This window comes from Anastrepha obliqua, chromosome 4 (assembly GCF_027943255.1).
Source record: "Anastrepha obliqua isolate idAnaObli1 chromosome 4, idAnaObli1_1.0, whole genome shotgun sequence".
NCBI classification, from domain to species: Eukaryota; Metazoa; Arthropoda; class Insecta; order Diptera; family Tephritidae; genus Anastrepha; species Anastrepha obliqua.
In genome coordinates this window covers 122,692,474-122,710,733 of record NC_072895.1, presented here as the reverse complement: position 1 = coordinate 122,710,733, position 18,260 = coordinate 122,692,474, and the positions used below count along the sequence as shown (strand labels likewise).

General features: G+C 34.0%; 2 protein-coding genes across 5 annotated transcripts in view; one reads left to right on the top strand and one right to left on the bottom strand.

Moving 5' to 3' along the window:
* LOC129245744 (KN motif and ankyrin repeat domain-containing protein 1) overlaps positions 1 to 18,260 on the bottom strand; it is an 88,170-nt gene that overhangs the window by 55,995 nt on the left and 13,915 nt on the right. The gene's annotated exons all lie outside the window — the stretch shown is intronic.
* On the top strand, positions 1,080 to 17,863 carry LOC129246353 (uncharacterized). The gene is made up of 5 exons (XM_054885107.1): positions 1,080 to 1,164; positions 17,016 to 17,096; positions 17,202 to 17,354; positions 17,421 to 17,588; positions 17,648 to 17,863. The coding sequence occupies exons 2-5, from the start codon at positions 17,034 to 17,036 to the stop codon at positions 17,861 to 17,863; spliced, it is 600 nt and encodes a 199-aa protein (XP_054741082.1). The 5' UTR covers positions 1,080 to 1,164; positions 17,016 to 17,033.

The following is an 18,260-nucleotide window of genomic DNA, read 5'->3' as shown; positions in this document are numbered from 1 at the left end:
CGACCGCTATTAGAAAAATGTTTTTCTTTTTTTTTAATTTGATGTTTCACCGAGATTCGAACCTACGTTCTCTCTGTGAATTCCGAATGGTAGTCAGGCGCCAACCCATTCGGCTACGGCGGCCGCCTTGATTTATTTTACTGATTGAAAATTTTGTAAGCACTCTTATCTCTGACTATAAACAATTTTATATTTTATCATGCATGAATCAAATGTAATGCTGAACGAAGCCAAATACACTCAATTCTCAAATCCCCAATAATTTTATAAAAACAAATTTTCAATGGCTGAAAACTACATTTACCTTGCTGAATTACTTTAGATCAGCGTGAATTATGTAAGCATTTTATTATTTAAATGCATCAGTACTAATTCAATAGAATAACTGCCAAATTTACTGTGCTGAATTGATTTGAACGTAATTTGTAAGCACTCAATAGCATCGATGGAAAATTTAGATAATTTACTGGCAGACGATCGGCTGTTTGGGAAAACTCTTTTGCTTTTGAAAAGCGCAAAGCGTATCTGCATAACGTTTTTTTTTCTTATGCTAAATATATCAATTACTAACATATTTCACTGCGCATCACTACGCCGCGTTTGCACACCAATTAACAAATCACTCGATCGGAAAAATCAACATTGAAATTGCGTTAATGAAAGTCGTTAACACAAGCAACTGAAAATGCACAGCTGCTGACGACTTACGGGAGAGACAAGCAGATTAGCCAGATAGAAAATCGCTGAACGCGAGGCGAACGGACAAGCGCATTGACCGTTGGATTAATGAGTCGTTTCGAATGCAGGCAGCAGACAGCAGCCAGCAATGCAACAACCGATCGTTCGACAGGCAATCGTTTGGCGCAGAGTAACAATTAAAGTGGCACATAGCAGCTATAAAATACGTGCAAATTATCGACTGCAAAAGTAACAAAGAGCAAATATTTATAAGAGGAAAAAAACCACGCAAACAAAGCGATGATAATTTTAAGTTGCAGTTAGTCAGCAAAAATGTATATTCAGCTGAATATCAGTTATTTGAAGTGTACAGCGCTGTGGGAAAATCGCTAAAGAATTAAATATTTTCCGATAATTTATTTCACATAAGCTGCGTCGTATTGTACATACAAACAAAGTTTTCAGAAATTTTCAATTCCTTTTTAAGTGAGTATAATCTTTTTTATTAAAAATTACGTTTTTATGATCACAATTTTGATTACTGTGTGTCTACATGAACTTCTGCCTTTCAGCTCACTTCAATATCACGCAATAAAACTCTATTTTTTCTAACTGATCTTTACATGTAGCTCTAATGGAATTTGCTGATTACCATGCCGTTAACAGGCGTTTGCTTTAACTTTTCCGCTGTAGGAAAACACATTTTTTATCATCGAACCCCTCTCACCTAACGGTCGTAGGAATCAGTCAACGCGTATACCATCTCGGATTTTAATGCTCCAGCAGACTTTTTATTCACAGCGAATTGTTTTGAAAAAGATCGTAGCTTATTGATTTTTTTTTCTATTATTCTATTGCATTTTCATCGCTAGAACTTCTGCTAAACACGCATTTCCCGGGGTGCAGCGTCCACGAAAGTGGGAGGGGAAGTATTAGGCGGAGCTAATATAATCCACAGCACCTCGCAAAAGAAATAATTACAAAGGAGAAAGTTGCATGGGCAATTAAATCTTTTTCACCTTTTAAATCTCCGGGGCCAGATGGGATCATCCCAAAGATGTTACAGGAAACCTTGGACTGTATCCTACCATGGCTAGAGGAAATTTTTAAAGCGTGTTTAAACCTAGGTCATATTCCAGATAGTTGGAAACTAGTCAAGGTCGTCTTCATTCCAAAAATAGGCAGGAGGGGACATGAATCAGCGAAGGACTATAGGCCAATCAGTCTTTCGTCTTTCCTGTTAAAAACCTTTGAAAGACTTTTGGATATATATCTTAGAAGCTCTTTGGAGAGCTCTGGTATATCTACTGCACAACACGCATACCTTAAAGGCAAATCGACGGAGACAGCGCTTCACGAGGTAATCGGAACAATAGAGGGCTCTCTAGAGAACAAACATTATACCATGGCGGCATTCTTGGACATAGAAGGCGCCTTTAACAATGTTAGTACAGATGCGATCCAACGGGCGTTGATAGACTTAGAGGTGGACAATTGCATCAGTAATTGGGTCATCTTTATGCTAAAAACCAGGATCATCAAAGCTAATATGGGTAATATCAGTATAACCAAGAAGGTCCACAGAGGCACCCCACAGGGGGGAGTATTGTCTCCACTTCTCTGGTTATTGGCGTTATTAGCAAAATCTTAATAAAACTTAATAGAGGTGGGGTAAAAGCGGTGGCGTACGCTGATGATGTGGTGTTAATGGCGTCAGGACTGTGTCCTAATACGATCAGTGGGATCATCCAGAGGGCATTAGGCGAGCTTAACTCTTGGGCCACAGGCTGTGGCCTAGGTTTAAACCCACGTAAAACAGAGCTTATGCTTTTCACCACCAGATATAAGGTACCACCTTTTACCCTACCAAATATTAACGGACAAACTCTCTCACTATCACCCAGCGCAAAGTACTTAGGGGTAATTCTGGACTCCAAACTAAGCTGGAAATTAAATGTTGAAGAACGGGTAAGGAAGGCAGAAATTGCTTTATATGCCTGTAAACGTATGCTTGGAAGAAGATGGGGTCTTCAGCCTAAGCATACATTATGGCTGTATAAGACGGTTATACGACCTATTCTATCGTATGGTTCGGTAGTTTGGTGGAAGGCTCTAGGGAGAGAGTACAATACCAAACTACTCGGCAGAATACAAAGATCAGCATGTGCAATAACGGTCGGTGCAATCAGATCATGTCCTAGAGAGGCTCTCAATGTACTGACACACGTTATTCCAATAGACCTACATATTAAGAAGACGGCAACCATGAGTGCATTTAGGTTAAACGAAGCGGGTCGCTGGAGAGAAAAAACTTATGGTCATGCTAGTCTATTATTGCGACAAACTCAGTTAATCTCGGTGAGAACTGACTACATCGTCCCGACGGTAACTTTCAATAGGAATTTTGCCACTCTCTTTCCAACTAAGGAAGAATGGAATAAGGGATTCTCTCTAAACAACTTCGACACTACAGTCTATATGGATGGAAGTAAAATGGGCTGCGGTGTTGGAGCTGGTATATATTCTTACAGACTTAAAATTGAGAAATCTGTGCGGCTCCCTAATACCAGCAGTGTCTTCCAGGCGGAAGTACTGGCGATTGGGGAAGCTTGCAGGTTACTAATCGCAGATTTCTCTTTTAAGGGTAATATCGCTATTCTCTCGGATAGCCAAGCTGCAATCCAGGCACTGGGTTCGGCCACAACAACCTCCAAAGTGGTGGAACAAAGTAGGAATAGCCTCACCATCTTGAGTGAAAACCATAAAGTTACCTTAATCTGGGTCCCGGGACATCGGAACATTGAAGGTAACGAAAAAGCAGATGAACTGGCAAGAGGGGGATCTGCCATGAATAACGCTCTTGCAGAATTGGTACTCACACCATTAGGTGCAGTCAAGAGCACAATTTCCCAAAAATACCTCCGAATCGCTGACTGTAGGTGGAAAGTCCAGACGAAATGCAATATTAGCAGAACGTTATGGCCCACCTACAACCTCAAGCAATCGTCGGCATTAATAAGAATGAAACGACGGGATGCCTGGAGACTAACGGCGGTCATAACTGGCTTTTGGTCTATCGGAGAACAAGCAGCCAAAATGGGTATCCCTCACAATACATACTGTCACAGTTGCAAACAACCGGAGAAAAAGGAGGCAATCTTCCATTTCCTCTGTGAATGCCCTGCCCTATGGAAGGACAGACTGTTAACCCTGGGCCAACCGCTGTTCGAGAATCTCGAGCAACTATCTGGCCTCGACGTTAACAACCTAATAAGGTTCCTTAACCGCACAGACTGGATATAGTTATGCTGTAAAAAAACCGTTAAACAAGTTGGCAACGAGGATGTGGCAACAAAATGGCGCGAAAGCGCTAGTTGGATTCTGGAAGAATCACCACTTTAACCAACCAACCAACCAACCATTGCATTTTCAATTTAATGGCATTTGTTATGGCATGAATATCTCCCGTACGTTCTCGCTGCTGTGCTCGTAAACGCAAAGCGATTTAATACGGCACGCAATTGCGTGAATATAATCGGTTTTTGGCATTTTGTTGTCTACAAAACGGTAAATGCCGCATGCCTCACGTCAATGAGTTACGCATTCAATTCTGCTGCATTTCTTAAGACCAATAAATGATCGGTTGGATGAACAGAGAGTCTTCAGTTGGGGTCACTTGCGACTTTATGCGAAATCGTAAAACTCATGTAAAAGGTATTTAATGTATAGTATGCTTAAGTGGTGTTGCGGGTAATGGGCATCAGTTGTTCAGTTGCGTTTTACTAAAATTTTAACGGATAAGCTGAGTGATTCAGCGAACATGTTTTTAATGAAATGTCTAATATAAATTTGATAGATGCATATTTTGTGGTTACCCCAAGTGTCTTCTGAAAAAATATACAATATGTATGAGAAAATTCAATTTAATGATGAAAATTTCAACATGCCATGTTGAATAACCAGACACCTACAACGGATGCATCATTTTTTAAGGCAAAGCTGGCGATATAATAAATGCACTAAATAAACCTTCTGGAGCCGAGATGATGTAACAAATTTGTGCGGAATATTGCTATAACTCAAAAATTTTCTTTGCTGAAAATCTGCCGAAGAGTTGAATAGCAGAATACTTTTGAATTTTAACCTACGTGTTCATACTTCTGAGCTTTGGTAGTAAATTAAAAAAGATCGCATACATACTACCCAGCCTTTTACGCAGAGCAACTTATAAATCTCTAGTGTCCGTGACAATGGATTTAACGGTAGAATATGCGCGGAATAGCTTAATTAGTATAAAACATAAAGAATCCCCACTAAAACTTTATAAAGAATTATTGGTTAGTTTACAGAATATACGCTGAATATCTGAATACAGTATAAAATAAGCACTACTCTTATATAAACCTCTATTCATATTATAAAAATATACTTACTCCTGCCATGAGTTATAAATTACTATTGGTTAGCTTTTCATTTGCTGAAGAGATTTATCAGTAAAATAAGGGCTGAATAACGGTCCCAATATACCATAAGCCGTTATTAATGTTGTATAAAGCATTATAAGTAACTTTTTCATTTGCTGAATACGTGCTGAATACAATATAAAATAAATTCGAATCCAAAATAGACCATTAGTAAAATTTTGGAGAATCTATTGATTAGTTTTTCATTTGCTGAATGGACGTCGAATAGCTGAGATGGCACAGCATAACTAAAAGCATGCAAAAATCACTAAGCTATGTCGTAGCAGAATTTTTCATGTATTTACTGATTAAATTGCTCTATGGTACAATGCAGGAATTTACTTTTTTTACTTAAAAAAAAATGTCAATGCAAAAAAAATAAAACAAATTTTTAAATCTGTTTTCCAATACACGTTTTTCATTATACACTTTCAATGGCATGCAAATCAGCATGAAATCAAATATTAAATACATTTCAAAACGATATGTAAATGTGTCATGCCATGCATACCAACATATTTAGTTGGATATTTTTTCATTTTTTTGCAATTGACAATCGAGTACATATACTAAGTATATAAATACAAGTATACATATATGTATACAATTATGTTTCGGAAAACCAGCTAAGGCGCATGCGAATATAATCGATAAAAACTCATTCTACTCTGAGCCCCATAAAGTCGCACGCTCGAAATGCTCAACACGTTCGAAATTTCAACTAATATCTACGCGTTGAATTGCAATTAGTAGTCATAGCGCAATTTGTATCTACATACTCGTGCATACCTGCATATGCAAAGTTAAGGTTTTTTGACATATTCAAATTAGGATAGGCGAAAAAGTTCAAATGTTTGTGCCGAAACTTGGTCAAATATAAATATGAGGTAAGCTTTATGAAAAAACATTAGAAAACAAATGAATCAAAGCAGTTTCCGGTTTTCAACTCTTCGCTTTTTTTGTTTTTGTAACCTGTCACCTTGGGTATGAAATCGTGTGTATGAATGTAAGTTAAGAGCAAAATAAGAAAAAATTTGTTCAGAACTGATTTTTATTTAATACCAAAATTTTTTGTGGCATAAAATTCTCGCATTACAAGGAACTTTTTCTAAAAAGTTTTATTTTTTATGTATTTCAGATAATTTTGTTTTAACAGGTCTAATTATTTAACTTGCCACTATTCTCAGCAAAGATGTAGTTGCTTACTGCTTACTTGTACTTTGTATTTATTATACCTATACCTCCCAGTCGTCTTTCGCATGCCCAGCGGCAACCTTCAACATTTTTTTCCTACTTTGTTGTAATTTATAAGCACTAGAGCGAATATTAGTACTTTTATGTTAATGACTTTGAAATAAATCATTTTTCTAAAATAAAGCTCTAAGCCATTAGCGATGGGTAAAATATATGAACGTACAGCTCAGGGCTCGAGAGCTAGCGCTAACTTTTGTTTGTGGGTTTTAGGCAATAAAAATGGTAGTTACTTCTTTTCTCTTCTATTGGTCAAGAGGCTAATTGATTACGCGTATCTAATTGATACTCGAAAAAAGTGAAGCTTGTTAGTTGACATAAAAAGCTTACTTTATTATTCTCACTCTGTCTATCACTACTATTTCTAATTTTTTGTACCACTTTTTGTTTTTTGCATCAACTCAACATTTTTTGCGCATTTCATAATGAATTGATGATTGTGTGTATTATATAGCATATAGGTATAGTACTTTGCTTCAACACTACCTATTTCTCATATGATAAATGAAACTTGAGTACTGCTTAGCACTGCTAGTTGCCTTCGACGATTATACTTACTTGTTTACAATCGAAATTTAGGCACTCATATTTTTAATATTTTTAAAAAGGTTTAAAATTTAAACAATAAAAGTTCACGGTAATGTCTCCCCAATAATGCTTTACCTGATTTCCAGCCTCATGTGGCTTAAGCGCCGGCGCATAATCCCTCACGCACACGAGTCCAACCAGTTTGCTTGCCCAGCTACCCTTGCCGCTTTACCGATTGCATTTGACAGTTGACAAATGTGATGTCGCCGCATTGTCTCTGTTGCTTTTTTCAATGCGTATTGACAACAATTTTTTCACTGCTTTTTACATTGAAATTGTTTAAATTGCTTTTCATGTATTTAACTTAAGCCTTGACAGGTTCACACTTGTACAACGGACATTAATCAAAATAGTTCGGCTTGTTTGAGAGCCGGTTTAAGGCGTTTAGCGCACTGGTGTCTGATTTCAGTTATATTGCAATAAAAAAAAAAACAAAATTAAGAAAATAGGAAATCTCAGCGCATTGCTTGTAAGATTACCTAAGCTACTTTTCATAACAAAAAAAAAACCAATGGAAGTAATTAATTTTTTTTCACCAATAAAAATGTTATAGCTACAAGCACCAAACTTTCAATTCCACTTAAGTAAATCTGTAAATACAGCACTTTTAATTTGCTTAATTTATTGCAACGCCTTTGCGTTTTTCGTGAACACCTGTCCAGCTTGATTGTGCTATAGCTACAAAAAAACAAAACATTCCAAATCGGTTACATCATCATCCCACATTGCGACGTTTCATTTTTCAAAACTTCGATCGTTCTACCAGCCAAGTCCGCTGGTTGGGATACTTTTAGCGCGAAAAATTCTACGCTTTTCTGCTTCTTGAGCATTACTACTCATTTGCTAATATCAATATACATATATGAATCGTATGCGAGCATTTGCATATTCGAATGACTATAAGCAGAATGTTTACTGTTTTTTACGTGTTGAGTTTGTAGTTTTTAGTTTTGCTTTATTTTTGCTAGTTTTATGCTGAGTGTTGATAAATTTTTTCGTACATAAAAAATGCTGTAGTTGTTGACATTATTATAAACTTCTAAACAAAATTTACTCGAAAATCCAACCCAGAGGAGGAGGATCATTATTTTATATTATATTTATATTTAATATAAACTAAATTTTTTTGATTTATTTTATTTTTTTTTTATATTAATTATTTTGTTGGGGTGATATTAAAATTTAATGAACTTTTAATTTTTTAAAATCATTAATTTATGAATTATTGATCCATTAATATTGATTATAAGATTAAGTTACTTTAGGGATAACAGCGTAATTTTTTTTGAGAGTTCATATCGACAAAAAAGTTTGCGACCTCGATGTTGGATTAAGGTATAATTTTGGGTGTAGCCGTTCAAAAATTAAGTCTGTTCGACTTTTAAATCCTTACATGATCTGAGTTCAGACCGGCGTAAGCCAGGTTGGTTTCTATCTTTAATAAATTGTAATATTTTAGTACGAAAGGACCAAATATTAAAATAATCATATTTTAAATAATAGAATATTATTAATATAAATAAACTATTTTGGCAGATTAGTGCAATAAATTTAGAATTTATTTATGTAGTTTATATTACAAATAGTACTTGATTTTTATGGAAATGATTTTATCTTTTGTTGGTAGATTAATTTTGGTGATTTGTGTTTTAGTAAGAGTAGCTTTTTTAACTCTTTTGGAACGTAAAGTATTAGGATATATTCAGATTCGTAAGGGTCCTAATAAGGTTGGTTTAATAGGGATTCCTCAACCTTTTTGTGATGCAATTAAGTTATTTACTAAGGAACAAACTTATCCTCTTTTATCAAATTATATTTCTTATTATTTTTCTCCTATTTTTTCTTTATTTATTTCTTTAATTGTTTGATTATGTATTCCTTTATTTGTAAAATTATTTTCTTTTAGTTTAGGTATTTTATTTTTTTTGTGTTGTACTAGATTAGGAGTTTATGCTGTTATAGTAGCTGGTTGATCATCTAACTCTAATTATGCTCTATTAGGTGGGTTGCGAGCTGTTGCTCAAACTATTTCTTATGAAGTTAGAATGGCTTTAGTTTTATTATCTTTTGTTTTTTTAATTGGAAGTTATAATATTTTAGATTTTTTTTATTATCAAAGTTATATTTGATTTGTTGTTATTATATTTCCAGTTAGACTTGTTTGATTTTGTATTTGTCTAGCTGAAACTAATCGAACACCTTTTGATTTTGCTGAAGGTGAGTCTGAATTAGTTTCAGGGTTTAATATTGAATATAGAAGTGGTGGATTTGCTTTAATTTTTATAGCTGAATATGCTAGAATTTTATTTATAAGTATATTATTTTGTGTAATTTTTTTTGGTTGTGATTTGTTTAATTTAGTGTTTTATTTGAAATTGGTTTTTATTTCATTTGTTTTCATTTGAGTTCGTGGAACTTTACCTCGGTTTCGTTATGATAAATTAATATATTTAGCTTGAAAGTGTTTTTTACCTTTTTCTTTAAATTATTTATTATTTTTTATTGGAGTTAAATTATTTTTAATATATTATATATTGTTAATTGATTTTAGTAAAGTTAATAGGAAATTTTTGTTCCTATATTATGTTTTCAAAACATATGCTTGTTCAAGCTCATTAACTAGTTAATTAAATTATCTCATGATTTATTAATTAGTGGATTAATAATGTAATATAAGAAGTAAACTACCGTTAAAATTTGTCCAACTAATTAGTACATAAGGGTCTTCTACAGGCCGTGCTCCGATTCATGTTAATAGAATTACAGTAACTACTATAATTCAAAATAGAATTTTATTTACAGGATAAAATTGGATTCCTCGGAAGTTTCTTAAATGATAAAATGGTAAAATTGCTAGGATTGCAATTGATAAAACTAATGCAATAACTCCTCCTAATTTATTAGGAATAGAACGTAAAATTGCATATGCAAATAGAAAATATCATTCAGGTTGAATGTGTACTGGTGTTACTAGAGGATTAGCAGGGATGAAATTATCAGGATCTCCTAATAAATAAGGGTTAATTAAAGTTAATAATAGAAGTGCTATAATTATAATAATAAATCCTACAATATCTTTGTATGTAAAATATGGATGGAATGGAATTTTATCAATATTAGAATTTAATCCAATTGGGTTATTAGATCCTGTTTGATGTAAAAATAATAGATGAATTAATGTTATTGCTAATACAATAAATGGTAAAATAAAATGAAATGTAAAGAATCGCGTAAGAGTGGCATTATCTACTGCGAATCCTCCTCAAACTCATTGAACTAAATCAATTTCTAAGTAAGGAATTGCAGATAATAGATTTGTAATAACTGTGGCTCCTCAGAAGGATATTTGTCCTCAGGGTAAAACATAACCTATGAATGCTGTTGCTATAACTAACTTATTTAGGCATACATAACTTCTAGCCTGAATGAGTTTAACGTATTTACATATGTGGACGAATTTAAAAAGGTAGCAGATAAGCTAAGTCAATAATTCTGAAGGTAGATGAATTTATTACGGTAAATGAGGTTAATAGTTTAAAAATCTGTTAAAGAGAATTTGAATTTTGAAGAGTTTTGCATTTGTTATGCAGGATGCCTTTAAGAGCTATACGATTATAAATTGAAATAAGAGACGAAGGTGCAAAGAAAATAAGTTTATTTTAACGCCAGAAAACAAAATATTCAAAATTGAATAATCCTTACTATTTTAATGCCACAGTTTCAGACATTTTTTCTCACCTAATACTTATTCAGGTTAAATAACACCAATGGTACCCTCAATGTTTGCTTTCAAGGCTGATAAAAGACTTGGCTTACTCACGAGAACCAATGACAGCAGATAGGCCAACTAGTCAATAGACTAAATAGCCTGGACACGTCAAATCAAATTCAAAAGTCATTGAATGCTGCTCTATACTAAAGACCGGCGAATCTCTCCATTTTTGACGAAGCAGCGACCCATAAACCTCAACAAATAGTACTTTTTCTAAGATGAATCGGTAATTAATGAGGCTCCTGTACTTAAAAACTAGAAAAGCACATATATATGATGTAAACGGCCGGTAAAAGAATTTAGCCCTAGGCAACCTAGTGAAAAATGTAACTAAAACACAGTTTGTGGGATCTCAAAGCTAGCATGAAGGAAATGGGATAGGAAACGAAGAGGAGATGTACAAACGTAAAGTCCCTAAACATTCTGATTGAAAATTACGAAATTTTGATTCAAATTGAAACTTAACTTAACTTAACCAACGAGAAGCCCATATTTTATTCAGGAGAACAAAATGGAGAAATCCGACTGAAAGCAGTAGAATGAAACCCGCAAGGAAGCAGAAGTCGTGACCACCCAAAAAACACTTGCAGAAGATCAATACTCCGCGAACTTGCAGCGCTTATATAACGAGGGGCACTGCAAAAATAACTGCCCGGACCGGGTCAGATAGAAAAGCCTTGTAGATGCCCTATGTTCCCAAGAGGACAGAAACAAGGCAAGAAAAAAGATCAAATAAATTGCCAAAACTTGTCAATAAGTCCCTGTGCTATTTTTATAAAACGCACTTTATATGTAAATATGTATGTATGTCAACCATCATCGGAGTTCTTGCAGGCCACTGCTACACTGAAGTATGTGGCAAAGCTGTCTAGAACGACGAGGAAGAAAACCAATTTCACATCTTCTCTGTTACTTTACTACACTCTCTGATATATGGTATCATTCAAGATTACCGGTTTGTTGATCATGGGTAACCCAACTAGTAACCCAAACTGTGGTATCACAATGGACCTGTTTATTCTGTGATTGAAGTGTGCGGCAGCCACTGGAACCTAATCTATGTACACTAAGATACAACTATATCAATAAACTTTAAAAATAAATGCAAGGTGGCGCAAAATTAATCACTCTATCGGAAGATTTGATCATTTTTGCACATGGTTTCGAACGTCAATTATACTTGAAATTTATTAACAAGACAGCTGCAGTATACAAACAGACTAGCAATGGAGCGCATAAAGGTTAAAATAAAGATTTCTTTCTCTCAAAGTCACTTTTTTTATTGAATATTATTAGAAACTAAATTGGATGATTAATTTTACACCACCATTTTAGGCATTTACAGAGCCAGTAGAGTACAGAAGAGAGTAGTCAATGAACTCTGGAAAAAAAATTAATTAATATAACTTATTTTGTAAGTAAATAACTACATTTTTAAATCCCCGTCCGCGTAACAAAAAAAAATAAATTGAAAAAAAAAAATTGTAGTTTAATAAATTTAAGTTGGAAGTTAAAAAACAATACATATTTAAAAAAAATATTGTATATCTGTAGCCGTCTTAAATTTATGAACATCGAAATAGCAATTTGAAGTTTTATAAAACAAAGCGTAACGTTTTTACTCTCAAAGTGAATTAATACGAATAGCAAGAAAGAAATATATTTAAATATTATACAGGTTAGCAAGTCCGACCAAGGACTGTGAGTCTATTAGTACATTTTAAAACTTCATTGAAAATGTGTTATGCAATTGCAATAAAAACAAAAACACCTTCATATAACTTTCTCTTTTATCAACTGTTATTCCCAACTTACACCTACATCAATTTTAACTACATAAAATTCCCACTCTTGCCTACTCCAAATTTTACTCCCACTGATGCTGAGGTCTAGTAGTTAAATAAGTTTAAACGGAAGTAAATTATTAAACATTTATGCCCACCTCTGTATCTCCCCACATACACATGCATATAGTAGAAGAACTTGTCAAAGGCTATTAAAATCAATAAATGCATTCGGGTCAAAAAAGAAGGAAAAACGAAAAACAAAACAGAAGTTTGGCACCTATCACAACTGCACCAAGTCAAACTTAAATAAATCATCTCAAGCACAAGCATTCCACTGCCACTGCAGTTCCAGCGACAGGTGTAAAGTAACAACAACATATGCACATTCATACGAGTACAAATAACTTCAACACCCAAGATACTGATTTATTGGCTTGATTTTCAGCTACCAGGGTTGCCCGCCAGTACAGGTAAATCTTGTAATCTGAGGATTATCTGTTACCTTGTTAACCACAGGAATGTAACAAATCATGGAATACCCAAACGGGTATTAAAACTACCAAAAGCAAGAAAATGCTGCAATAAAGCGGCAGAATTGATTGGTGGTGGAGTAGTTGCTTAACAGAAAGACACTTAACTGCTTAAAAGTTCATTAAAAATTCAGCAACAGCTGCAGGTGTACGTTATTCCAGAAAAAATGCCAGCAAAACAAAAAAAATACGACTGGCTCTCCCCTTTCTTTCTCTACAGACATATTTTGTTGCATTGTTGGCTGTTGCGGAAACTGTAGCTCCTATTTGGCTCTTAGCTTATCTTTTTCGGCAACTCATGCCGTTATTTTCGTTAACGACCAGCTGTTAGTGAACTTCAGTTTAAGGTAAACTCTAGTGGGAAGCACATCGTCGCATGGTAACGTGTTTTTAAGTAGGGGCATAACAATGTTGCACTTAAACACAAACGCAGCCTCAATTTTTTTCGTGAACTGGTAATGTCAAAACGACGCTCACGGCTTATTTATGGAATTTTCTTTTTGTAAAGTTGACGAAGAAATCATACATATTTGGAAGTAATTGAAAATTGCTAATGACATTCTAAGCGGGTGTTCGCACGCAGATTGGAATCAGTGTTGCCAACGCCAATAAATCTGAGTCGCTAGGGCCAATATCAAAAGTCGCTAGAAAGTCGCTAACTCCATCAGGGGCGGATCCTAAATTTCATTCTGAGAGGTGCACAAGAGGCCAGCTGCGGACTTAAAATTTTTAGATGAATAATAATTAAACCAGTAATACCAACTCTACTGAAATTTGAGATCAACACGGAAGTTAGTTTCAATCTCCTGAAATACTTTTTTTTTATTATGATTCGATAAATCTACTAAATTTTCTAACGCTTTGTTAATTTGTGTCTGAAAAACATTCGTATCTTTAAAATATCATTGGAAAGCATGAGTGATTCAAGCAATGTTGAAAAAGTTATTTACGAAGTTGATCCAGTACTGGATTCTAATGGAAATTTGAAAATTTATACAATTAATAATATTAACTATTACGCTTTTATAATAAAACCAGGCAAATCATATAACAATTTACTATATTATATTAATTAAAGTCTTGAAATGGATTTATAAAATATATTTAAGCATAGTAAAGAAAAAGTGGCATAAAAAAGCTACGCTTCAAGGGGGAACACCACTGTGACAGCCAAAGAAATAAGTGATTTTTTTTAGGGGGAAAATGAAGGAGCTTGTGGATCGGATTCTTTATTTTATTAAATGTCCATTAAAGACTGTCATCCTAAATTTTAATGGAAAAATAATAATTTATAAAAAAAGTTATAAACAATCTCGTGGAGTGTTTCCTCCTCCAAGGTCGCATCGATTACTCAAAAACGGATCATCTGGAATTAAAAATTTAAACTGCTTGTTAATTTGTATAAATGTAGTTATCGTTGTACGTACGGAATTTCGAAAATTTTCATATGAAAAAAATGGCGACGGATTGCGTTATTTTATCTATAGTCAGTAAATTGTTACTCTAGAGTATGGAAGGTAAAGGGCATTCACGGGTAATCAAAAGTCGCCAGATAAATCGCTAAATAATTTTTGTCGTCAAAACTTTTTTTTTGTCGCCAAGACTCAAGCAAAAGTCGTCAATTCTGGCGACAAAGTCGCTAAATTGGCAACACTGGTTGGAATAACCCTTACATTAGGGTGGAAAAAAAAAACATTTTTTATTAATACTAAATTTGTTCTATGACCAAAACTATTAGATATCCATTTCTTAATTTCTGCTTTTTTTAATATTTACCCGTCACGCCAATGCTTTAAAATTACCATTGAGTTCTCTTGCAAAAATGCAAATCATTATTTAATCTCCTCTTTTCATTTCCCTCCACAAATTTTCAAAAAATTATAGCCTATGCTTTATTAAACAAAAAGCAAATCATTTCAATTATTTTTAATAGAGAAACCAAAAATTCAACAAAAATTTAAAACATTCTAAAAATTAAATTTTCAGAAATATCCAAAAACTACTTTTTTGAATATAAATTAGGAACCTATTAGTACACATTGCGGTGCATGCGACGAAAATATCTTGTTAACCATACAAGATAAAATTAACTCAAGAAGTATAGCGCCGAAACTTATGTTACAACTCTGTTGCTAACCCCTATTGGATATTTGAATAGGTCTGTCATTTCTTAGAGGCAAAAACGTTTGGTAAAAAATATGCAGTCTGTGCTCTACCCAGGGTTCTCGAGGCACAGGGCTCAATATTGCGAATCAGGCATTGTTATTAAAAACAAAACTGAAGCTTCTTTGGAAGAGCACCAGCGAGCACCTGTCGTTTGTGGAATGCAATAGCTCTAGCTTCAAGAAGCAACTCTATGCATAGCCATAGCCTTCATTCGCAGTAGAAATGTTTTTTTTTGTTCCACCAGAAATTGTTTCCTACAACATTAGGCCAGAACAATGTGTCTGCTCATTGTTCTTTGGCTTTCAAGAAGTTTCAATTAAACAGACACACAAAACCAGCGGCCTTAAGGTGTATTTACACAGTGCCATACCAATTGAGTATCAGTGTCAATAAGTATCGACCAATAGTACCAATATCATAGTATTTGGTGGGGTTTCTATAAAATTCGCATAAAATAGCATTAGTTCGCCAATGAAATACACAAAACTATCGTTGTCGACGTATTTGCATACCACAAACCGAAAACTGATGGTAAGAAATGTCTCTGTACCGGGCTTGTGTGAACTGTCCATAGGTCCATTGGAGACTAAAGCAACAACATTTTATTTTTCACTGCTGAACTGGCGCGGTACTGATGTGTGTCAATAGACCTTTATTCGGCAAATCTTGTGCGTGCAACTTCTCATTGTTGCCGAAGGTGGAAACTGACATAAGAGTTCGAAAACTTTTTCGAACAATGAAAGATTCGTATGGCAATATTGTATATAAGAAGATGAGAGGGGTGCATTAAGGGTGAAAATAAATTGGTGACTTGTTAACGGCTAACAAACTCAAATGTCTTGTAACGGGAAGGTAGTCTACGCACACGTCCCTTACTTTATTTCTCTCTCTCTTTCTATTTCTCTGCTCTAACTCGACCACAATCGAAATGAATTTTTTAAATACTCTTTAGAAAAAAATTAATTAATAACAAAAAAATGTATGCCTATGCATATACACATGCGTGCACAATAGTAGCAGCGCGACATATTACAACATTTTGACTATTTATATTTATCTTTTATTTATAACTGTAGATTTCTAACTTTGTACAAAATTAAAAAAAAGGTTCAAAATTTCAAGCTTTTTAGTCAGAATTTTTAGAAGAATCTCAAGTTTGCACTTTTATATCCCACTGAAATTTGGTTGGTTGATTTTATATTTTTTTGTAGTTGCGATTTTGTGAATTTTCTCCAATATAAAAAAAATCGGGCATTCGTTACATAGGCGAAAATGCATAGCACCGCTATCAGAAAAATGATTCACAATCAATGCGATTTTCGAGTTACTCTAAATTGGCACAATATTATGTCAAAGTTCAATGGGCTACAAATTGCATTGCTCTGAATTTTTCTAGAAATTCTGAATAAACATTTTGAAATTTTTGGGAAAATTTTTGGATTTTTTAAAATTTAGTGCAAAGTTTGAGCTTTTAAAATGTACGCTTTCTGTTGTAATATTACAAACTATATTTTTATTGAACTTGCAATATATCGCGCTGCTATTTTTGTAAACACAAGTGTACCTCCTAATGTATATCTCATTACTTATTATTTATTGAATAAAATTTGTGTGTTTTGTGGCAAATTAATTCATAGCAATTTTTGTTTTAAAAAATAAATATTCTAATATGCCATCAAATGCAAACAAGAAACATTATTAAAAGCTCATTAAGTACCTTTAAAAATTTATAACAATAGCATTCGCCGCTTATTTATTCACGTTTAAAATTTATTCATAGCGATAAATTGAGTTCGACATGGCCAAGGTAGGCTGGGTGTTCTTCGTGAACCTCGTTTTACAAATTATTTTTGTCAAAAGCGTAAGTGCAATCATATTTCAGTGGGTCATCCAATTGTTGTTGTAAGTATTTCGTTATAATTATTAATTTTTCCTTCGTTTTTCTTACAATAATTTCCTCAAAAAGTACGGCCCTTATTTCAAAATGACGAAAATTGAATGCAGAGATGTCAATAAAAGTTTAGTCCTCGTGAATGTTTGCCGACTCAAAGCAGTAAAACGAGACATCACTGAGGCGACAGTTCGTGTGCTGCTACTGAAACCAGTGGATAACTGCAATGTAATTTCTAAACACCCTTGTGTCTCATAAGCAACTCCTTAAAAAGCTTCTAACTTTACTTCATAGATACATGTTGAGCTTCTGCGCAAATACAACTCCTATCAACCTTTTTTTATCAACAATACCTTTGATGTTTGCGCATTCCTTAAAACCCGTAAAAACTCTGTCTATTTCGATATATTATTCAAATTGATAGAGAACTACACGAATGCGAATCATACGTGCCCTTATGAGGTGAGTTTTATTAATGATTTATTACTGTAATTTGTAGATGTTTTATTCTTTTTATATAGGGTGAATTTATCGTCGAGAAATTCAGGCCGCTACATAATAATTTGATCTTACCAATTCCCTCTGGTGATTACTGCATTAAATTTAGTTTTTATACATCAGATACTTTACTTATTCAATTGAATGTGTGGTTTAGCTTCAACGAGCTGGAAAAATGGAATATATCCCAGAAAAAGAAAGGCGAAGTGAAAACTTTTGTCGACTCTATGACATTTTAAGGCATCTTTATCTGTATTAAAATAAAACTATAACGCCTTAGTGTCTATACATTGAAAGTATGTAAATAAAAAATAGCTGTGGATGGTGTAAGTATTACCCTTTTGGAGCAAAATAAAATAATAAAGCCCTTCTTTAAATATTTATATGGCTGTTAGAACGCTTAATCACCTGAATGGATAAACCTAATTTCACGTGGCTTCCACTGATGGGTGAATGCATTTTCTGAGCAATTTATTTATATAAAACTTTTTTTCCTCCCGCGTGGTTCCTAAGGGGGGCATAGAGCATAGTTTATAGACAACTCTCTATTCTGCAAATATCACTCTTCAGATGGCGCTGGTGTCGAGATATTTCTAAAAATCCTTCTTATGATATTCAATTCCGCTTATATGTCAA

Bases quoted from the DNA above. Each gene is read 5' to 3' on its own strand.
- LOC129246353 (XM_054885107.1), top strand. From the start codon at position 17,034: ATGGCCAAGGTAGGCTGGGTGTTCTTCGTGAACCTCGTTTTACAAATT. The intron at 17,355-17,420 runs GTAATTTCTAAA...TTTACTTCATAG, and splicing joins AACCAGTGGATAACTGCAAT to ATACATGTTGAGCTTCTGCG. The intron at 17,589-17,647 runs GTGAGTTTTATT...CTTTTTATATAG, and splicing joins ATCATACGTGCCCTTATGAG to GGTGAATTTATCGTCGAGAA.